Raw genomic sequence first — 25,961 nt, 5'->3', positions numbered from 1 at the left:
CATTGATATTGACACGTTAAACACAATCCTGTCAAAAAAGTATTTCTTTCAGCAAATAGAACTTCCTCCATTCAACCATTGGACCAGGAAGTTATAGCATCATTTAAATCTAATTATCTACGTAGAACATTAAGTAATTTAATTGAAGTAGATGATAAAGAGAACGACATTGAACTTTTTTATGTAAATATATTTCTGATTTCACTTTGAATGTTTCCTATTTTGTGATTGTAATAATAATCTATTAATTTCAATATTATCAAATAATTGTTGATGTCTTTGATAAAAATAATGTGGATGTAACATTAGATTCAATAAACAAAATATAAATAAATAATACGTTATAAGACATTAATTTTGAAAGTAAACAAACGACGACGACGAATATTTCCGACCCGAGAGATTCGCATTTTGTATCCTGTTTGCTTTAAAATTGGATTTTAAATTTTAATGAGCAGTCATCCGAAACTTTCGCCATCAACTACACTTTTAATGAAATGCAACATAGTTGCATTTGCAATACAAAAAATATACGGAAAGAACAAACAAAATAAGTTCAAACGTGAACTTTCTAGATGTTACAACATATATTCCTTTCCCACTTAATTATTATATTCATAATTTGTTATTTAGAAACAAATACATAGAAATAAGTTATTGTGCCTTTATTAGAATATTGCCAAAAGTACTATTTCAATATGAAAACACAGCATAATCTCTCATAGAGTGAATCAGTTCGGATTCTCTATAGTAGTGGTTTCCAAACTTGATGTTACTACGCCTTAAAAATATTTAATCATTTGGCTCCTCTCCTCCTCCATTTCATAAAATGGATAAAATATTAGCAGTCATTTGGAAAATTGGAAACGCTGCTCTATAGTCTGGTTTGAAAATTTGATATTGGAGAAACTAATTACTCGCACTATCCGAGCCCTTGTTATATTCATATAATAGCATTGGTATATAAAAAATGTATTTAGTTCAACATTTTTTCTTGATTCAAACAGTCTGGTATTGTTATTAATTATCTAAAGTTGTGAAGTTTAGTTGTAACTAAACAGTTTAGGTTTTTTCCTGAATGTGAATGTTCATTACTATCCGAGTCCGGTCGCTGCTCTTGATGAGATGTGTCCACATAGCATCTTGTACCGATAATTTGCATCTAGCTATTATTTTTTTTTTATTATTTAACACCAATTATAATAACTTAAATATATTTAACTATTGTATTTCAAAATAATTCTACTGAAATCACTTTGATACTGTTTGAAATCTACTATTTATATTTAATCACTTACCGTATTTAAGGATGATTGAAACATGGTTGGTTGAAGGGTAAATTTCTGATTTTCCATTATATTAAAAGTTTCATTAAACCGAAACGTATTTGAAGAGGTCGGCGGTGCGATAAGTCGAGGAATTAATTAAAATCCCCGTTTCTCTTGCCTACCTTACACACTATCAAGACGTCGAGACGTTTGCCCTAATTGCAACTAAGTAGATTTGGAGATTTTTTTTCACTCCCCTCGCTACGCCGTGGCCTATTACGCTCCAATAATTCTACCTCTGGCGTAATTTACCTCAAGTGCGAGAATTCAAATAAAAAGTAAACACGTCAACCAACAAGTGGGGGGGAAACCATTTCATAGAATTAATTTCCTAATTCAAATGTATAACTTTATTGCCAAATATAATATTTGCTTTAACGTAGTCCGGATTATTTGATAAATGATGACATTCTTATTAAAATGAGTTTATTATTGATAAATATAATTGATCTATAATTAAAAAATAATATAATTTTCTTAAATTTGTTATTGTAAGAAACTCTAATGTTAATTAAATAAACCAAAAAATACATTTTTCTTTTAATTTCCTCTTTATTTTTTTTTACTTCCAACAAGTATTATATATTTATCTAGAAATACATATCCAGTTAATTAAAAACAGTTATTTAGTGAAACCATAAGTCAACAAATCGTGAGTTTTCTTATTGTTTGACTATATGCGAAAACATCAGAGAATACAACTTCTAGAAGATATATTTGAAAATATGGTAAAATTGAATAATAAATAATATTAAATTTAGTCTTAAAGCGAAGACTTACTAATTGTAAATAATTATGGGATATCAGTACTAGGTTTATACAAAAAACGACTTTAAAAATTCGAATTTCAACAAAACCGTTTTAAACCGGTTTTCGAATTTTCACAAAAAAATAGAAAAAGGGATTTTTAAAACTTATTTTCTATTACTCATGTGGATTTATTGCATACACAAAACTTACAAAAATATAAAAAATCACTTTCTAGCAAGTTTTTTCAATTCACGTAACACAGACAATTTTCATTAATTTTTATATTTTAAGTGTAGGGCTCAAAAGCCGGTTTTCAAACTCTCATATCACTACATATTTTTTTCATAAATTAAAAACAAGAAAAATATTATAGCAAAAAACACCAACATAATATAAATTCATAAATAAATCTTGAAAATATGAAACATACTATAATAAAATTACTAACAACAACAAATAATTAATTAACAAGGGATAGAAATAAAAATCCTTTAAATTTTTAATGTAATTTTTCTCTCATTTTTATATAAATGTTTTATAATATTTGAGATAATTCTTGTAAATTAGCATTTTACACAGAAAAAAGGAAATAAGATATTATTACATAATTCCATAGCATAAAATAAACAAATACCATTTGTAGTCATAAGAAATTTGTCATACTTTATGATATAATCCAACTAAGGAATATATTCCCATTTTGTAGGTTATTGCAAAAATTTATCTTTTCTACATATAGGATGCTTTAATACTACATCAACATGGATACAGTGTTCGAATATACTCAGTGTTTATCAACTTCGCTACTTGTTGCGTAGTAACTGTAATCCAATTTCCCCGAATACCAATAAACGATGTACTCTCCATTATCGACAAAGTTACTATAGTATGTTAGTAACAATAATGTTATATATAATTATGCAACGATCTAAATGATTTAACGTATCACGTATTTATTATTAAAAAATAGTATAAGGATAGTTAATTCTAATTTGTTAAAATAAAAGGAAATTAATGAAATAATTATTTTATCTACAAAATCTTAGTACTGGTGAACAATCTGTAGTTCTGGAGCCGCATACTGCTCTTTTGATAGCAAATTGTGGCTTCCAGTTCTTACAACTGAATCTGTAATGGCTATGTTGAAAAATTATTTTCACAAGTAAAAGTAGCAATTATTTTTGAATATGCAATATCTTCAAAATTGCTCTATGCTCCAAAAAGGTTGCCGACCCTTGTCATGGTACAATAAAATGATAAAATGAACAATTCTCAAACAATTAAGACCTCAAAATAAAAATACCTCAATTTCCTAACAAAATGTTGGTTCCCGAATGATATACAGGCAGCTAAATATCACTCTTCTTCACCGCTAACCATTCGTATGTGAAAATCAATTCTCAAACTTTTTTGTGTAGTAGACCTCTTGCTATGTTTTTCGGTTTTGCGTAGACCCCTTACTTAACTGATATTGATTTTTTGTAAATTTATTATTTATATTGGGACATCTTTATAATTATTAAGATCTTTGCTCTGAGACTGCGCCTATGCTTGTAACAAGATGACACTAGTATATCATTATATGCAGGTTTTTACAAGTTCAAAATGTATTGCGACCACAAAGCAAATGCCTACATCCTACAACTTACACAATTTTATAAACATATATAATATTTTTTTTACTTTATAGGTACTTTTATAAATAACGTATATGTCTTTATATTATAAGATAGTATAATGTAAGTAAATAGGTACTATCAGTGTATGTTGAGATCCACTATCGTGGACCCCCATTTTCATTTCATGGACCCCCAAATTTTTTTTTCGCTGACGTCGACCCCTTGCAGGTTGTCATAGACCCCTGGGGGTCGATATAGACCACTTTGGGAATCAGTGAGATAAAGTTTCTTTTTGACCTCCATTTGATCTGTTTATTTTTCATTATTACGTATTTTCTTTATTTTTGTATTCGATTTTGTAAATGAATACTAAAAGGTTCAAATAAAAAAATATCCAAGATTCGGTTTTCTATCAAATTTTAGGAACGAATTCGACATTCGTGATTAATTTACAATATAGAATGTTCTAATTAGAAGAACTGTACCTCTTGTAATATAAAAATATTTTTTCAAAGAACAAAGTGTGTATTAAATATAAGCTTTTAATAAAAAAAAATAAGAACCAATAATCCTATACGTCAAATAGGAATTATTTCCTGCAGAAAATATGACGTATATTCGCGTTTTTCACTGTGTATGTTAGAAACCGTGTCACTTGTTATGGACCGACGAAAGATTTCCTCTTTTAAGCCAAATTCCGGTCCGTCTTAGAGCTACCAACCGACCCTCCTCCACTCTCTGACATGAAATATATCAACTCGTATGTATACAATTCCGGCCCTGGTTTCAGATATATTTCCCCCCTGGAATAAACCTGCCGCGGTTATGGATCCCTGAAACCGCCATAATAACTTTGAACTTGTGAACTTCCAAACCCTCGGCTACAATCCCTCTTTCGAAAACAACGCCAACGCCAACATGAAAAAAATGTTTACAAGAATATTATCCCAAGTCTATTCAGGCGTAAGATCAAAAATATAAGAGACAAAGAAAGTATCGCGATTTTTTAATATTGTAACAGTTGATTCTCTTCTTTTATAAACGTTTTAAACGTAAATATTGAATTAAAAATTCCAAATTTGATTGATAATAAATACTGCTTAAAGAAATACAACATTTAATTTAATAAATAACTCAGATGATGAGTGCGAGTTTCTATTTATGTTCGGAAACCGAATTAATCGAAAACTAAGTAGTTCCACTGCGCAAAGTAAATATAATTGTATCAACAAATGATTATATGAATATAAGACTTGGTGCTCCTATTTAGCATGTAGAACATGTACTCCTGCTACGACGCTCATAAATTATAATTTATTGACTCGCATATTATCGGCTTCAGAAATTTTCAAATATTCTTAGTAAGATCTTTCTCGTCACGTCCCTCGTTAAAAGTATGCAAAATAGAAATTATGCTCTCTAAATCATATTTATATAACATAGTAGATAAAATACACACCGAGAAAAACAATGTTATTTCTTCCAAGAAAAGACATTTCGACTTTCAGATTAAGTGCAAAAGAAATATAGCGAATTGATTAGACTCTGTAATAGTATAAGACGAGGGTGAATTCCGGTTCACAGCTTCCCAAGGGAAATTATTGTAATGTGGGTATTTAATACCACTCACTATTTTATAGTTGAAATACTCGTTTAAATGCAGTATTTTTTACAAACACTTTTAATAGCTGTGGTGTATAAAGTAGCTTAATAAATTAGAAATAATTGGATATATAAATTAATTATAAATAAAAATAAATTGCTTTTTCAACTAAAAAAAACGGTTTTTGAGCTTAAACTTTAAATATAAAAAAGGAATTAATTATTTTAGTTATATGTTATATGACTAATAGCCGAATGGTTAGCCCTACCCTACCCACGATCGAACCGGCGCCAGTTCAAATCCTGGTTAAGCCAGGCCCTTTGTAAGCTGCGTTCATCACAGATGGACAGTCAAGTGAATGAGGTTTACCTGTCGATGGACAATGACAGTGTTAAGGATAGTAGCAGACTCACAGTTAAAGGAAATAGTGGAATCGCAGAGCATCAATATACTACTAACCTACAAGACCAACCAACCAACAAATTAAAAAATCAAATCATCATAATGGTAACCGCGATCTTAAATTTATTTAATGTTCATGAATTGAATGTTAATGAACAGATAGTGAATAAAATTATACGACATAAAAAAATATGATTAAAAAGAAACATTTTCACACAAATTTGTCTTTGGGATAAAACGGGAGACATCGTAAACTTTTATGAGGACACGTTCAAAAAAGACGGGATTTCAAACTCAAATTATATTACTCTTTGACTAATATAATTTTTGTGAATGAAGAAATAAATATATGTTGTAGAATAAAAATATATCAACTATTAAGGAATAGAAAACAAAAATCCATTGTCTCCACTTTTTTGTTTAAACCCGTTTTGCACAAAAGTTAGTTTCGAAAATTGTTTTTTTAGAAAGTCGCTATTTGTATAAACCTCTCTGTTCCTTCTAATCAGCTAGGAATAATTATGACGAAAAGTCTTCTTTTACACGAACATTTTAATAAAAAAAATTAACTTAAATAATCCAGAAAATTTGAAAACTATTTTCTTGCATTTTCATGTATAATCCTTAAGAAAGGTACTTAGTTTAAACTTAAATTGATATCATAGTGCATTACATTTTTTTTTTGATTAATTATACTTTTTTCGGTATCAATCTTCTGAATTTTCATATATAATGTATACATTTTTAAGTGCATTATTCAGGAAGCAATCCACAGTGTAAAAACTGGTTGAAGTGTATTTTTGTCAGTAAATGTTATAAATAAATATTGTTATTTTACATTTAAATTTCTATTCTAGTATTTTTTATGTTTTATTAAGTTTTTTTTAGTTAATTACTACTTTGAAAGTAAACTAAACTTACTTTAAAATAATGATTTATTCTATGAACGCAAATGTCTTACTTTGATTCTCCGACGATTGCAAAGTTTGTTTTAAGTTTCTCACGTACAATTGCAGTAAGAAGTACATTAAGTAACTGGGACAAACCCGAAAGTTCGAAATTACGTACAAAAAAAAGTTAAAAAGCACTTATTTCGGTTTGTAATGTTTCAAACACAGTGAGCAATTTATCAAGGTATCAATTAGTTGAGCAATTAGCTGGAAAGCCCGAGCAATGGAAGCAGACACGAAAGGGAAAGAATAAGAAAAGTGGACGCAAGGAAGTATAAAAATTTGGGAGGATTATGATGTAGAAGTCTAAAAAAAAGTTCTGAACTGGCGTTTGAAAACATACTTAAAGCGAATCTGAGTAGAGATGAAAAGGAGAAAAGTACCTACAATAAATTAATTTCTCAAAGAATTATTTAAGTCTAACAAGGTGCTTGAGTTTTATGGGTCAATTACGATTGAAGATTATTTTCTTGGTGGATGAGTTTGTGATTTAATGATGTTATTGTTTTGAAGTTAAATAAATATATATTATAGTCATCAAGCATTTCTATTATTATTTTTTTAATTATTAACGAAAATAGCAAACAAATTGATAGTATTTTTTATAATTAATAAGAATTTTCAAGGGGCAACTGACGTCGCATGAATATTAATATATAGTCTGTACGCATTGCATTATTAAAGTATTTCAAAATTAATTGTATAAATACAGAATATTTAATAAATGAAAACACAATAAAAGTATAGTCTTATATGCAGCAATAATAAGATGTGCTACGAAAATAGGTTACGCCAATATCCTAGACTGTTAAAATTCATAGTAATCGAGGACATTAAAACCGCTTGAAAAATTTCAAATCGATTTACTATTAATTTCAAAAAAAAAATAAAAATAAATTCAAAACAATTACTTCACAAAATTATTCTTCTCTTTCTGATGTTTATTTTTTGTAACTATTTAGTTCCTCAATTTCAAACAGTCCAAAACCGATTACCTGTACTGTACAAGGAATTTCAGTCCTGAAGAAAATCATCAAACAGGAATATGAAGTAAATATAGTGGCAGAAATTTAATAAATTGAAATAGGAATTAGGTTAAAACAAATTAATTATTAGGTTGTCCTGAAAGTTCGTGCCGATTTTTCACGAAAATTAAAAATACAAACTTTTATTTATAGATATATAATTTTATAATTATCTATGCATATGATCATAACATTACATTCATCCAGAATTTATTAGGTTTTTCGTCAAAAAAATTCTTCAGATCATTTTTTTATGTCGACTAAAAATTAATAGTTCTTGCAGTTAATGGAATTTTGCAAAGACCCGGACAATGCACTTTCCGATTTCCACTGGTGAATACTACGGGTGGACAAATAAAACTCTATGAGACTCCAACAATTTTTGTTGAGTAGTAAAAGATAAACAAAGGCTGATATTGTCGTGATTTTTGTCCGTTCAACTGTGCAAAAAACATATATCTTTACGGTTTATTTAAGCAAGCTTTAAAAACGTTCTTCGATAGTTGTTTTTGATATTTTTAATATTTCTGTTCATTTGCGCGTCGTGTACAAAGTTAATTTATCTAAAGTAACTTTTCAGTAAGCAAAATATATCTTAGTTATTGCTTTATTTACAGTTATAGAAAAGTATCAAAGTCTAAAAACACTATTATTTCTTCCATCTTCTCGAGGGTACTAAATCGACACGAATCATTTGATCTTTTTTCTAAAGACATCGGCATCTCCAATAGTATTTTGTGAAAAACTCTCCGGACAACCCTACATATTAAAACGATATTAATACTGAAGATATTCAATAATTATTAATACAAGAAGAGGCTGATGACAACTGGGATAATATTTTACTAAAACAGAGAATTTGAAAAAAAAAATCATTCATATAAATTAAAAATAGTTTTGTTATTCTATATAAACATTTCCTATATGATCAAAATGTCATGCCTTAATAAATGTGAACAAAACTACAATTTTCCACGAGAAGATACTTATCGCCAATTTATTAATCCCCGAGGGCCCTTGACAATTTTCCTCAACGTATTTTTCTTTTTCTCTGAACGTCGTTTCAATTTATTACCTTGCAAGCGCACCGTTGGATAATATTGTTCATCATGTACTCAAACCAACATGTATTGGTCCAAGGATTCAGCAAAAATAAAATATACAATGCACTTTTATTTTGTTTTTTTTTATTATTTTAATACACACACATGAATTATAAAAAACGTGTATGTTTACACACTGTCGCATGACCCATTTCAGTTGTTTTCATTTTAAAATAATTCAACGCACCGTGTTTCTATAGCGATTGTTTATTATTTGTATTTGGAACTCTCATAACTACTGTACGTATTACAGAGGCGTACGTATTTATTTGAGCTGAACTAAATAATTACGTGAATGTTGCTGTCATCGGGTTAACTGTTGCTAACGGAATTATTTTATTTAACCCCACGGCTTTCTCTGATTATATTTCAGTACTTACACGCGCTTCCCTCAATTTTTGCCAACCTCTCCCCAATATACTATATATATATACACACATAAGCATACATTATTGATTTCTTTTTATGTACATCAGGTTGGTCCTTAGATACAATCCGCAATTTCGTTTTACGTAAAAATGTTAGACTTGATGTACACAGTTTGAAATATTCTATGTATCACGATCATATTTTTTTTTTGAAATAATAACATTTATTGCAACACATATAAATATACTACAAACTCAACAAAATAGCATAATATTGGCCGCCAATTTTTTTTATAAATAATAAAATATTTTCTATATAATTACTCAGTTAACGTTACATCTAATAACGAAGTAATATTAAACCATTTAAAGCTCCATTTTGTTGTTAAATAATTCAATTTAAGGTTTTTAAAACGTGGAAAAACTATAATATTAAAACACAATTGAAAAGAAAGAATTCTTGAAGGAGTCACTAAGATACTTTGAAATGTATTTTCACTTTGTATATAAGTTGACTGTATAACCTTTTGTTTATTCGAAAACAGATTTACATTTTCTTTACAAAGGGATAGGTTCTACTCATTGTATTTTATGTCTGTAAACTAAGTTTCGCTTAACGAAAAACCCAAACTACAATATTTGTTAATAAACCATACACCTATATACAATAGGCTAGTGACCGCATTATTTCTACTCAATTTATAATTATTTATATATCTAAATAAAAATTTCGATAAATATATGAAAATGTATAATTTTCTGATTTTGTAACTGTTCACAACAAACATTAGTTCTAGTATGAATAATATGATAAACGTAAACATTTAAAAATAATAGAAGTATTACAAATATTTAAATATTAAATTAAGCTTAAATTGATTCTATTTGGAAGTAAATTGAATTGAAGTAAATAATAAAAATTGAATAATATTTTAATTGTAAAATATTCAGTTTCGTATATTTATTAAAAATACTCCATGAGATCTTACATAAAGTAAAATTAAAATTATATTTGAAGTTGTAGATATGCATGAGATTTATAATTTTATATTTACTATATTGTTCAAATTATTATACAATTCATCAATTATAGCGTTTTAGATAACAGGAAATAATAAGAAAGGTATAAAATTTTAATGTATTATTTTATAATCAATATAATATATATTATTCATACGAAAACACATATGTATTTATACATAACTTTAGATTATTACAACACACATTTTGTTATAACTTTTTGAATATATTTGAGTTGTATCCATTATATTTCATATTTTGTATTCATACATAGTGTATTATTCCATATATATTTAGAAATAGAAATTAAATGCATTACACTACTTTATATGGATAACACATCTAGATTAATCTACATCAAAATCTCGTATAGTACGGGTAATCTGTTCCCATGATAAAAATATAAAATGTACATCGGATGGCCGTTTTAGTGTCGGGTTGACAAACATTAAGTAACAATATACAATGCCAGACATCATCATAAAACAACTAATATTACTAATTATATCATTTAATGAATTATTAGCAAATCTGTTCTAAATAGTACACATTTCAATATTTTTTGTGTACATCCCACTCCTCTCATTTACAGTCTTTGTGACTTTTTATACAGGATGCGGCAGAAATACCTCCCACATTTCAATGGGGATTGAAAAAAAAAATGGTACGATGTTTCATCAAAAACATTTTATTTCCCAAATGTAGATTTAAAAGTTTTTTTTTACATTAAGCTTTAAAAAATATATCGTCCAAATGGTATTACAAAAGAATGATTCCTTACGAAAAACCGTGATATGGGAATTATTTCTGCCACACCTTGTATTTGTATCTCGATCGGTTCCGCTAAAGCTTTCACTGTTTGAAACTTCACTGTATAATGAAAAAAAGATCACTTTGGGTACTATTTATTACAACTTACTGAACTTACTTTGCTGAATCTAAATTTTGAAGACCGGACTAGTTAACTAACATGTATTTTGTCTTTTTTTCTAGGAATGTTCTGTTTTTCTATTTGAAAAACGCTGTGCGGAGAAATTGCATAAACCCAAACGAAAGGAGACCGTTACTGAGATTTTGAGGACCTCCGTGAAGCAGTTAGAGAGATACAGGCATCCAAAAATTCTGCAGGTTCTGCATTCGATAGAAGAATGTTCGGAGACTTTGGCTTTCGCAACGGAACAAGTTTACGCCAGTTTAGCCAACGTTCTATTCCATCAGCAGGAAGTCACTAGCATCCATGGTGGAGCGCCTCTAAACTCAGGTGTACCACAAAGCCCAAAGCCTACCCACGCAAGGGAATACAAATTCCTGGACATCGAATATAAATATGGATTATTACAGGTAAATACAACTATCTATAATTAATACATTTATATAAAATTAAAAAAAATATTACTGCAAACAATTACTTTTCGATAACCAATGAACACAAATACATATCAATATATATTTATACATATGAAAACTATTATAACAATTAATACATATGATATATAGACCCTTTTTCATTGTTGGCTTTTGACCACGGGTTTAATAAAAATAAACACTCCGCCCTGTATTATAAAGAGCAATCTATAGTAGATTCTGTAAACTAATTTCCAAAGATAGCAACTTCTCAATATAGCAAATTATAATAATACAACACAAAGTTTTAATTATTTGTCAACTTTGATCAAAATATCATTTTATCTTAATAAAATAAAATTCTTAAAAATACCATGCAATAGACATTTTATATTGTATTAAGGTTTTATTTTGAATTTTTTTATTTTTGCAATAAATATTATTATAAGTAGAATTAGAACTTTAATAGCTTTCACACAGAATACAAAATTTAAAAAAATACATAAAAAACACAATTTTTTGAGTATCCATTGCAGAGTTATTTTATTTTTAACATACATAGAAAATATATATTTAAAAGTTTTTGTTTAATTGTTAATGTAATAAGAGAGTTGAAACTAATACCTAATAGCAACTTTTGTCACAAAATTTCATTTTATTTTCAGCTCCTTTTGCCTACTTTCAAATATTATATAGATTCTGGAAGTTTCTGCTACTCAAGATTTTTCATATTTTAAATTAGTCCGGATTATATTTCCGAGACTGTTAATTAAACTTTTGATTAAAGTTACATGTGGAAGGAGCATGACGAACAAGGATCAATAAAATCCCATCTTTGATCTTTAAAACTCTGGGTAACTGCGTTTCGCCCTTCCGAAGTGTTATTTGCGGTTCTCCCGTTCAATAAAACTCCCCTTATATAATTATAGACTGCAATTAAAAAAACACACTAAAGGTTAAGAAAATCATTTAATTTTATATTTAAACTTTTACTTATTATTATCTTATTATGATGTTATTCTCAATGAATTATATATTGATGATTAATGTAAACTCAGTTTCCTAAAGTCGTAGATGTTTATCGTTAGAGGTTAAACAGAGAACATCAAAGACATGTTGACGTAACCGGAATATATAGGGACCTAATATTGATGCTCCTGCCGTGCAGCGGTTTACCGCTAATCCATTGCAGGTTTACAAAATAATATAATTGCAATCAATATTAACAATATTGATGCAATACGGTGGTCGGCTCGGAATTAATCCATTATAAAATAAACAGCAACATTTGAAGAACCGAAATCCCGGCGGTTTCCATTATAAAAGCACATGCATGTTGTACAGATGCCTACGCATGTTCGTGCCGCGCTCACTAATTAAATAATCCTAATTATAATATCCTCGTTTCCCCCCCTATTTGCGTGTATTTTGCATTTGCATTCGGGAAACTATTAATCAACCCATTTCGCAGCAATTTCGAATCATATGAGCATTGAGAAACAATTCGAATCATATTTACAGTTGATCTGACGATTGAATATCAATGAATGATTATTATAATTTAATGGTCAAATGTTGATAATGCTCGCGGTCCATCGAATATAATTTTATAAAGCTTAATAACATTCACTTATTCACAATATATTTGATGTTATGTAAAAAACAGCCATGTGCATAATTATGTTCATTATAATTAATATAAATGTATACCGCGGAAACTCTGTACTAAATGGATTCAAAACTCATCATACGATACTTAGCGAATTCTATCGACATTCAAAACTACATGTTTTTTATCATAAAAAATACTTTAGTGTAGAGGTTATCAATCTGTCATATTTGGCGCACAAATTTTTCTTTTAATAATTTTGCGCCCTCTGTATAATATAAGATAAAAAGAATATAATTTGTAGACTGAACTCTCTTGCAATTATTATCTTATTAAATCAAAAGAGGTTCGGATACAGTTACCTTTCCCTACTTCTTACGTTTGAGAAATAGTTTTTTCTGCTGGAGCTGCTTTAACATCTAAATATAGAAACAAACTTCAAATAGAAAGGGAGCTCAAAGTGATGAATATAAAACGAAAGATAATTCAAAAGAAGCACATAGTAGTCATTAGAAATATTTTATTTTAATGGTTTATATTTTAAATTGTTTGTAATGGGCCTGATCATTTATGAAAATCAGAAAAGTAAGTTTTAAAACTTAACAGACACGTATATAATTTCATTATATTGAGTACAAAATCCTATTTCGAAATTGCATTTAAATATAAATGAATATTAACGTCAACATTGTATGCCAACCAAAAAACTAATTTACTGAAATGGCAAATAGCCACCACTCCCATAAATTGAATAAATGTATATTCTTGACAAACTAACCATTAAAATAAAAAATAATCCTAATAAGAAAAAAGGTATCTTTACTTTTTTTTACTTTTCAACTTTTAATACATGTTTTTTATACAATACAATTAAGGAATCTTTAATTTACTTCATACATTAAATTGGCTATTTTATAAAATAAATAACGCGTAAACTGGTATTTATAATACATCGGTTTCAATTTATTACCAAATATAAATTACGATACAGTTTTGAATAGTTGTTTTTGACATAATTTGATGTAATATATACTTGAATAACTTATGCTATAAATTATATTTCTAACTGTACAATTGCGAATTTTCTTAGTGAATTTTTACCAAATAAATATCATTTAAAACTAATTCATAAAGAACCTTAAATAATTATTTAGTTCATTTGATTTTTTTCTTCGTTAAATAGTAATAGATCGCATGTAATTAGAAGATGGTTGTAGCCGGGATTATGCAATAAACGATAATATTTATAGAGAGTAGTAATTAAACTCGTAAATAACTCGCTCCGAACATTAGATACGATTTCCGTAAAATCGTTCTAACCGGTGCGATTACAGCTCCACCCGGCGCATCCGCAATTAGTTTAACGCGCGCAAAATAGGTTAAACTGTTCCTTTTTTATTAATTCTGTTGCTATTTTAATTTGCACAAACATAAAGCACTTACTATTAGCATAACATTAGTAACTGCACTGGTTTTCGTCGATTTGAAGAGTGTTGTTTACCAAAATACAATTTATTCAACTCCCCATTAATTATCTGTAATCTAATTATTGTTCTCGCTAATTGCAGATCACAGAGGCCCTATCCTTCCTGCATTACACCGGCCACCAGTTACACAGGAACGTCTGCCCTGCGAGTATACTAATTACAAAGAAGGGAACTTGGAAGCTGGCCGGACTGGAGTTTATAGGTAAATAGTATTATTTCACCAATGTCACCGCCTATAGTCTCGTTGAATGTACGTATTTTGTCCCTGGGTGTATGTGTATATATGTTATGTATATACTTGTTGCTTGTAAATTATGTTATTATCACGTCGGATCCCGGAAACAAGATGGCTTAAAGTTTCCGGATACACGAGACGCGGAAGCAATTAATTCCAATAACGGCACGACCCGGCACCAATTATAATGGAACTATCTTCGAAAATTAACGATCTATTAATATTCACATCAAATCTGCACGAAGCACTTTTATTTGCATGAAAAACACATCGTCACCCCGGGCAAACCTATTAATATATATTCAACCCGTTCGGTAATCTTTATTATATAAGCCGTAAAAGCGAATGTCGGTGAGTAAAAAATTAAGCCTTAAATTTAACAAATGTTATTCAATCGTATCTCTTTATATAAGATCATCGTAAAATTATTGAAATTAACATACACTCTTCGTAATAATTATATTATTTGAATTATGTATAATATATAACACTTTGATCTATTAATTAATTCACTTGTAGTGCGGGTTGTACCCGATCGATGTCTTCATTTCATCATTATTATTAGCAGACATTACGCTTGATCTGAAATCACAAAGCATTCGCACAGTTCTTTCATCTAAAGTAAACAGAACTTTTCTTGGTTATAGCTTCAGGGAAATTTTTTGGATTTACATTAATAAAAAAAGTATCAAAGATGCACTTTGTTTTCTTCCATCTTTATGCTTTTTTGTAAAGAATATGTTTTTAACAATTCTGATATATTCATGCATCCACGCATAGTGAAAAACGGCACGATATTTCTGGGCAACCCAATATTATTATATTAAGTATGAAACGTCCGATTTTGAACTGAAAGTTTAGTTAAGCGAAAACGACGAAAGGCATTTTTTATAGCTTGTTCGGAATTGCAAGAAGTGATCTAATGCATGGAAACAGTGGTAGTCAGTTGGTGTAAAGTCTGAGTAATTCGGTTTGTGACAGTTTCAGCAACTTTATCTTGTTACCAAGCAATAATTATGCCAAACGCTTGCGATTGTCGAACATTACCTTAAGGATTTGTTTTAAATGATTAAATATTGTTAAAATAGTAACGTCACACCTTACTGATAATTCACACGTAGTATAAGGTGTATCCATTTCCATTGCAGCTTTCATTTGCCACATCCTTGCCTAAGACTTCGTTGACAATTCGAGTTCTCCGCGCCAATGCATTCCATGAACTCATATTCAAATATTACGCGTTCACAAAATGTAAACTGCAAAACACAATTTGACCTTTTCTCTATCTTTACTATGTTATAGACAGACGTATTGAAACTACAACAATACCTCGCATAGTACTTTAAATCTTTAAAACCACATAAAAAGAGTCTTGACTGTATAATGAGCAATAAACCATTATACATAAATATTTTTTATATTATTTTTAGAATTTATTACTATTTTGTCAATTAAAATTTAGTTTTTTTAAATGTTTAAACTGGATTACAGTGAATTCGAAGTGATCGAAATTGCATTATTCGAGTTATTGTTTTAACAAGTATAACTATTTTAAAGAAATAAGTCAAACAATTTCTAATAATAATATTTATTAGTCATAATTGTATCGACCTAAGTCTTTCCGCTCAACAATTTCTACTATTCCTAATTTTGAAAGACATTTGTGCAACTTCGATATTTGAATATTACTAAATTTGTTGAACCTTTATATATTTTTAAACAAGACTAATAATATTAATATTGTAATAAATTGCAGCTAAGTAAGTGTACTTGTATAAAGACAATATAGTAAAATGTTTAATATCTAATTGCTGGAGGATAATAACCGCACACAAACTGCATCCGCTCTATCGTAAAAGTTATTTCATCAATCAACTTTACGTCAAGACAATCTATATTGATTACCACATGGTAACTACAGGTCTAATTACTATAATCATGCACCCAGACACCGGTCTATGTCAATGAAAATAATAACTATCAAAAAATAATTTAAAGCTATTCAAAAATGTTTTTCAACTTCTGTATATAAACTTGTAATACTATTGCTTTCAAATCTGTTCCAGTTTTGGAATTATATTGAAATGAGTCGGAACTTAATCAAATCAATAAGTTTCACTTGATAGCAAATAGTTTATTTTCGTATAAATAAAATTTGAATCAATTTATTTTTAATAAATTTATAGGTTTTTCATCTTGGGTTAAGATATTTCCATTCTTCTACCATAAATAAAAATGTATACTCTTCGTCCTGGTATTAATATATGTAGTATATTAATCTGGAATGCAGTAGTGCTGCTATTAATTCCGATGCACTGTAGTCCGATCTATGTTATTAGTAAACTTTTTTTTTACATTTAATTTATTGTTTTTTTATTCCTTTATATAGCCAAATTTTCAGTATTTTTTTTAATATATTTGTTACCCGCTAGTAGCGTGGTATTGCTTCATTCATCTTTATTAATATATATATATACTTTAGGAAATTGAATATTGTTATTATTTAAGTAGGTATATTAAGTAGTTTATTTTGTAAAGGACAATTTGATAAATTATTTAAGGAATAAATGTAATTCCTCCCAGATCCTATATTTTATCAATCTTACACCACTACGAGAAGATTGTTAAGAGTCCTTGCAGCCACTTAACGTCATGAAGTCGAGCCAGTTTCCCGTTCTACAATTCATTCAAACTCTCGAGACTGTTGAAGTGCGAAATGGTGTCAGATTTAAAGTAAAACCTAACATCTTTATACACAAGTCTTAAATGTATGTATTAATCAAATAGTGAATATAAACAATATTTATTTATTATTAGATTGTAATTAAAAAAAAAAGATAATATTCATATTAATGATATATTATAGATTGTTTTTGGTCGAATATTAAATCTTGATGTATACAGTTTATTATATGGTAAATAAAACAAGTAAAAACATTAAGTATATAAAACCTCAGGAAGGCCGTAATGTTATAATAAAATAATTACTAACTGAAATAATTTTCGAGGATTATCATGTATGCATTTGAGTAGTAATTATAAAATGAATGAAACAATATTTACTGTGCAAAATGTAATAATAGATTTGATAAACGCGTACATAATCTGCAGGTAAAGTTTATTTGAATTGCTCTCTCATTGTATTAAATTAATTGAGTTTCAATCTATGTATGTTTGCGCAAATAATTTATAGTTGCAAATTAATTATATTAATAGTTTAATTGGACCCCAGATAGGGCCACAGCCGACTGCAAACTTAATGTAATTTCCAATATACCGCAAAATGCAGCCACCGTCGTCCTTTGATCGGCGTCGTGTACATCCTTTACATGCATGGAACTCGCTGTATACGACATTAAATTCGAGTTCATTTTGAAGATCCGCATTGTGCGAAGACAAGAAAAAAGGTAATACCGTCTCCGACGTATTGCAAAAGACTTTCAGGAATTATGTAAGCAAATCTCCCCCTTGATACATTGTTTGTGAAATAATCTGCATAAGAAACTTCATGAGAAACTTTTCTGCAGGCAGGCGGCGTGCTATATAATGAAGTAGACCAAATTAAGAGAATAGTTTATTATGTTAATATCCTCGGCCGCTTCTTCTTTTACATTTCGTCGGCCCACGTTTTCCAGAGTATCCAAAGTATTTCGATATTCTTTTAAGCGTCAGGAAAATGTTTAATTAAACTAAGTTGAAGGTATTAATTACTCGCAAAACCCCCATCCAAGGTGGTATTAATTGTATTGTACTTTCGTGGCCTCCATTTAAGCGGAGCAGCGTTATGTTTCGTACATTATTGATTTACATTTTGGATTTATTTTTTAATGATATAATTTTCTAAAGGTTTATAGTAACACCTAGCCTCTTATTTTTATCTTTATCATTATTTCATTTATTATGATAGAGTATTTTTCTTTCTGTGAAGGTTTTCTTGTTTATTTACATTCTACTTATAATTTTGCTCAATTTAGAATGTTTGCTTTTGTTGGTTTCATTTTTTAGTGCACAATTATCTTTTTTTATTTTATGTTCATGTTTTTTAACTATATTCTCTACATACGAAAATACTAGCCGTTTGGCTCTAAATGGACCAATAGAAATTATTAAATAAATAATAATTGTAAAATGGTAATTGTAAAATAAAATGAAAATGCACGTCTAATTATTTACTGTTGAAAATATTGTATTTAAAGTAAGTGAATATAATACGCACATATTTAAATAGTAGAATTTAAGAAGACAAAAAATCATCTTTCTGGCCGTTTTTCTTTGATTACTTCCTCCAGTTTCATTAGTTGTCAACAATACATTAATACCTGGAGATATCATTTGGTTCCTTCTTGCAATAACCCGACTTACATTCTATAATGTGCTCTTAAATGCAAAAAACCTGAGGAACCCTATTGTAGACGATCATTTTTTATCACTAGAAATTTAATTGTGTTTGAGATGCACATCACAAATATTGATTCGTTGTGTTAAGTGAATCTCTTTCAAATTATGGAGAATATAAAAATTTAGCTTCTTAACAAGTGCAAGACGTTTAAATTAATTTCAATAATATATGAGTATCCGATTTAATTATAATTTTAGATTAACGTTTCTCAATACTTTTTATCCAGTCAAGATATATAGTATCAAGTAAAATAATAAAAACTTCTCTAAGTTTTTTTTTAATTTTCTTTGAACTAAGTATGTTATATACATAATTCTAAATAATTTCTATTTAATTCTACTTATTAAGATTAGAAGTCACAACATCCTTGAATATGAAAATATTATGAAAATTTAAAAAATATCAAATTTTTACTTTTATATATGTTATGTTAAATTCCATATTACTGTAATAAACAAAATACTTACAAATACTTTAAATGTAGACATCACAATTATTTAATAAAAAACGAGAAAAGAAATAAATGCAACAAAACAGATAGTACATCTTCCAAAAATATTATATTTTATTAAAGAAATTACCAATTTTTGTTTGGACACTTCATTTTTTTTTATAAGTTAGAGCTTTTAGAATTTTGTTCGTAAGTCCGGGAGTTCGTTGGGAGATATCTGTATTTATAAATGAAATATTTCACAAACATAAATCTTTTTTATTTATTACGGTTAGGGCGACGATTCCGTGGGCGCCGGTTCGAATCCTGGTCAAGCCAGGCCCTTTGTGAGCTCTATCGGTGCTTGCAGCAATAGGGCCATCGTTCATTTTGAAAGTACAGTAAAATTAATGAGGTGCAGCATATGGACCTTCAGTTAAGTCGATGGACAATGACAGTGTTAATGATAGCAGCAGATACACAGACAAAGGGAATAGCGGAATCGCAACATATCAATATACTACTGAAGTTAACCTACAAGACGACAGCCAACCAACAAATTAAAAAAAAAATAACGGTAAAATTTCAAATGGTAAGTTTACCAAAAAAAGAAATGTCAACCGCCATTAGTTTAATTAATATTCGCAGGAATATATTGTAAAATAAAAATTCTCTGACATAAGAAAAAAAATATCACAGTTGAAAATAAAATATTGAATTGAATAAATAGTATAAATATTTTCTGTTATTTTTCAATTACGGAAATTTAAAATATGAACCGCGATATGAATTAACAAAATTCCGAATTCAATTTTCCACCAGCTGCGAAAAATGTTCTCTATCATTGCGAAATAATATATATATATATATTTCAACTGACATCGCGTTAAACTATTTTTTTTTTATTTCTATATACACTTTATGACCTCGTTCAATATGATGGAAAAATGTGAAACGATAAACAGAACTGTAATTAGTTTATATCAAGTGATGATTACAGCGATATTTTATTTGGTGAAAAATATTAATTATTGGAACATAGAATAAATTGAAACGTACTGAATAATTAATATTCTTTCGGAAAATGCTGAATAATAAATAACGCATAACAAATTGTGAACAGAAAACACAGTTTGTTTTGTATTTGTGCAAGTTGCAAACGCGCTCGGGACGCAACGAAACGAATAATTTTAATTTAAATAAACAATTATTAATCGTACATGATGCTATAAAAATAAAAATAATTATTTTGCAATTACGCATAAATGTGTATTGATTAATATTAATATCATCATCAAATTTTCATTACTTTGGATTGCGTTCTGTTGTTACAAATTATGTGTAAATTATTACACACTTGCAATTTGTTGGAATGTGTCTTATCAATCTTATTTATAATTTAGTTGGAATGTTCATTTAGAAAAACAGTTGAAGAATATTGATATTTACATTTATATCAATAAATATAGAGTTACGACGATACGAGTAAAATAAATGTAAACCAGTACCGTAAGTTTCATGCAAAAAAGTTACGTTTTAGTAACAAGAACTTTTGATAACGATACATTGTAAAGTAGTGTAAAGTTTATTTAGTTTTGTTATCTACTTTGTGACCTTGTGTAAAATGAAATAGAAGAAAAGATCGACAATTGTCATCATTTTATGCTGTATTCTTTTCCAAAAGAAAAACGCAACTCAATCAATGGATTGCTTTAATTACTAAGAAATATATTGTTATAGTATAATTAATTGGAAATGAGGGTGTGTAATTACCAATAAAATGTTTTGACACAGTCATTATTTCCTCTCTTTTAAACCGAAGTATAATTGAATTGACCTACATAGCCAATTGCGAAAGAGGAAAATCAATAAACAAAACGGGAAGATGCCAATTACGCAAGCATATATAGATGAATTACCGGTAATGGGGGCTCTCCATTTTTTAACGACTTCCATTCGATTCGGTCGATCAACGAAACCCGATTTCCACCCAAGCATCATCATCAAAACAAACTGAATGGAAAATATAATACTCTTGCGTATTTTATGTTGGGCTCTTTTTTTAATCTGTCGTTAATCCCATATTGATGAAATATTTATACTACAAAAAAAACCGATGCAGAATATAAATAAACTCGAAACTGTTTATTTCGTTTTCATATTGCTACATGAATATATTGAAAGTATTAAATTTATAAATGTTATGTTGTTATAAAATTAATAATTAAAATAAACTATCGTCTTTCATTGATGTTTCCGCAAATTAGTTCGCGATATAAAATGGATATACAATGGTGCATTAAAAAATATATACAAGGGAGATTTTTTTGCTTGCATTTGAAGAATTTACTTTTATGTATGGTTTTTATAAATCTATTGAAAATATATCATGGGTGCGATAATAACATATGAAATAAAACAAATAATTAATAAAAGTCAAATGATTTGTAAAATAAAATATTGTCATGTATAATGGAAAAGCAAACAAATGGGGACCACTAATTGAGCAATATTGTATTACTCTTTAAAGCAGAATTTAATAAATATGTATGAAATAAATTTTAATTCAAATATGTTTCTATAAAAAATAAAGTAAAGTGATAAAATACAACAATTAAGGGGGTGATCAGAATCGTGCACTTAACAAGAGCATATGTATTCTTGAATTTTCATTGCATATTAATTTTTTAATATTTCTTTTGTATACCCGAAAAGATCTTATATACTCTAAAATTTCTCGTAGTTCAAGACTGGACTAATTCAAAACTTAACCACACAAGAAGAAACTTAACTAAATAAAGCTATGATTTCGAATATTACAATATTTTGAAAATTTATACTAATAGGGTAATTTTGGGTAGCGATAGGTAGAAAAACGCTAAAGTAAGACATGTAATTATTAAATTAAAGAAAAATGAATTAATCAATTTGAATGTAGTGTTGTGTCCAACCATTATTATTATAATTGTTATTATTCATATAGTGTATTAACGAAGTAGAGACATCCACGGCGTCTCTTAGTCGCATTATTACATAAACATATACATCAGCATAAAGGAATCCAAACAAAAGGGACCAAGCGTAAACATACCTATCGATACTCCTATACCTTTACTCCGAATTGAATTCCTTATTATAAACATATAATGATCATTACACGTACAATCGTAATCGATCATCTTTTTCGTATAAACAAATGCATAGGATTTTTTATCAGTCTTATAATAATCAAAACCACCAAGGCCGAATCCCGTGGGAACGCTTAATCATCAATATATACAAATCCTAGTCCCTACTACAAATTACAACTCCCACCCCGTATTAATAAGAATTATTTTTGTGAGTAGAATAAGAATTTAGAATTAGTCTCAGTAAAACCGTCAAAGATGACGAATCTTTTAAAGTATCTGCATTGTCTTGGAAAGGACCACAAGAGTACCAATTATTATAATAAACTTGTTTAAAACCAACTGAATTCCTACGACTGAGACTCCACAACGACAACACCAGACCATATTCCACTGTGTCCAGAATTCCATTACTGGGATACGACAGTAGAACCTCCCAATAACATCATGTTACATTAGTACAGAAATGTGTACGTTACATCGGTTATATATAATTGTGTACATAATATCAAACACAATTTAACAATATGTACGTTAAGTGAGCCAATTGTACTATTTTATGTCATTAGAGGCATTATTTAATATAATGTTGTTTAATATAATATGCCTTGTTTTGATGGAGATGAGTCAATTAATATTTCTGTGGTATTAGTATTTATTTAAGATAAAATCGAAGTGGGTTCTTATTGCACACTGCGACAACTCGTTGAGTAAATATTTTCTATCTGCCAAAAACGTTTATTCACTACGCTCAATATCTGTTCTTGAATGGTGTGGCTCTTAATTCATAAAATAATTGTCCGCAAACACGTATGCTTCTGTTTCCGTTATCATGTTTGACAGGAAATCGTTTCGTCGTTATTATTATTATTAAAGGATTTTCTCCATTTTCTTTTCTCGCAGAGCGTGTAAGCGACATCGACGGAGTGGAACCGGTGCCCTGTCAACCGTGGACATCCAGGCAGTCAAAAATGGCGCAACCGTATTTGGACTACACAGGTAAGATTTATGGATCGTTTTATTCAATTATGTATAGATTTATTTTCTTCATTCTTTTTTCACAGATAATCACCATTCTTAAGCCTCTATTGCAGGGTTTCCCAAAGTATGTTCCGCGGAAAGTTAAAGAAATAATTAATGTTTTTTTCTCATTTTTTAAAATTTGATTGATTATTTGTTATTATATAAAATATAGGTGTTCCGTGAAAATTTTAGAATTTATGAAACGTTCCGATGAAGGAATACTTTGGGAAGCCCTGCTTGAATTTATGTATATTCTTTCAAACCTTAACAGGTGGCCGGTCAAGTCAAACAATTAAGTTCACTTCATTGGCCATTTGTCACAACAAACTTTGCAAATGAACTGCAAAAATATCAATGGCTGGATCTCATTATATCGATATTATGTTAAATTTCCATTTGGGAACAGTATGCAACAGAGGGTTAAAAGATATCTAGAATCAATTTTCATTACATTCATATATGAGAAAGACATTTTAATATTCACTTTTCATATTTAATAATAAACAAAATTGATTGTTACGGCTACTGATCGCAGTCTTTTATTACTTAATTTTCTCCAAATGATAAAAACATATTTTGCTTCGATAATTGACACGATTTATTTTTGTGACATTAACCTGTTGTATGATTTACAACTAAAACTTTTTTGCACCATTAAACCCTGTCTTTTAATTATTTGGTACAATTTAAGGTGTTGTGTGTATCTAATTTAAGATTACAAACATCTAGTAGATTTTAAATTACGTAATTATAAAAAAAATGTGTTTCTGAATAGCACAATATTATTCATTAAACATGAAGTATATAGTTTTAATCGCTATACAATTTATACAGTATACATTTGCATAGTCTGTTGCAAGTTAGAACATCACGAATATTACTATACATATAATATTGACAAAAAAAAGATATGTTTTTAATATTTTTCAAAGCATCGTGTAAAATAAACATTTTACAAAAATTCATAGAAATTTAAATTGAATCAAGCAGACGTTAGTTCTCCAAAGCAAGCGAAGAGGTTTAATTAAAGCACAGACATAAAACCGAATGAACAGTGGCGTAACATTAGTCTGACGTTTCACGTGACCATATACATTATTAAATGAACAACGTAAATGAATGCAATTTGTTCAGATATATTATTGTTTTTATCTATTGGATTATATTAATACATGGAAATCTGCATTCTTTGATGACGCATATGTATAACAAATAACTCAGACCGTTAAATATTAATGATATTGAACTTTACACTATTCGCACATGTAATTATTTTGCCCTCATTTATTTTCGTATTATAATTGAATTTACTAGGAATCCATGCCTTTGTGCCGAATTGTTCATTAAATTATTAATATAAATGTAAATTAAACAAATGTATATATATTGTTGCAATAAATATTTTTATTATATTAAAAATTTACATGTTAAATAGAATAATTTATTAAGTTTTAAATAAATAAAAAAAAATACATAAATAATTAATTTTTTAAAGGAAATGGGAACAGCAGTTGAAGCGAAATTTCTTCAAAATTCTGTTAAAAAATGTTCGTGATGAATCAATTTTTTTGGAATTTTACTCATATGTCAACCATTTGACATATGAGGATCTCCCCAAAAGAATATGCATTTTCTATTGAAAAGCTCCTCAAATTATATTTATTCCAATAACAGGAAAAAAACCGAAAAAGTAACATTGTACTTCGAATTTTTATTAAATTTACGTTGAATCGATACTTTTGTGTTTAATTTAATGAACGTTAATTAAATTAATTATATATATTTTCTAATTATAATTGAATTTACTAGGAATTTATGCCTGTCTGCTGAATTTAATGAACGTTAAATTATTCTGAAAAAACATTTTGAAAGCACTTTGAAACAACTTTCCATCTGAGCCAAGCCCTTTCCGGATATGTGTACTTCATCGCTAATATAAAAAAAGTTGAAACACACGTTCTTCAGGTGCTGCAGATAGACAAGGATGAAGTATGAGGCGAAAACAAATTTTTGAGAATTACTAGTACTATAAACCTTCTATGATGAAATTCTAAGATATTTATCCACTAAGGATGATAACAAGCAGAGGCTGGAAATGACCTAGGAAGAAACTGGTAGTAGAGACCAACACATGTTGA

General features: G+C 28.6%; 1 protein-coding gene across 1 annotated transcript in view; it reads left to right on the top strand.

The window, feature by feature from the left end:
- The window catches only part of LOC108556596 (SCY1-like protein 2), a 57,705-nt gene that overhangs the window by 4,599 nt on the left and 27,145 nt on the right, over nucleotides 1–25,961 (top strand). The window contains exons 2-4 of the mRNA XM_017912767.1: nucleotides 11,162–11,509; nucleotides 14,690–14,810; nucleotides 23,704–23,799. Coding sequence (XP_017768256.1) covers nucleotides 11,162–11,509; nucleotides 14,690–14,810; nucleotides 23,704–23,799 — 565 coding nt within the window. The remainder of the gene's footprint in view (nucleotides 1–11,161; nucleotides 11,510–14,689; nucleotides 14,811–23,703; nucleotides 23,800–25,961) is intronic.

Source organism: Nicrophorus vespilloides, unplaced genomic scaffold (assembly GCF_001412225.1).
Source record: "Nicrophorus vespilloides isolate i.1.1-1 unplaced genomic scaffold, Nicve_v1.0, whole genome shotgun sequence".
Taxonomy (NCBI): domain Eukaryota; kingdom Metazoa; phylum Arthropoda; class Insecta; order Coleoptera; family Silphidae; genus Nicrophorus; species Nicrophorus vespilloides.
This window is presented reverse-complemented; position numbering and strand designations above follow the sequence as displayed.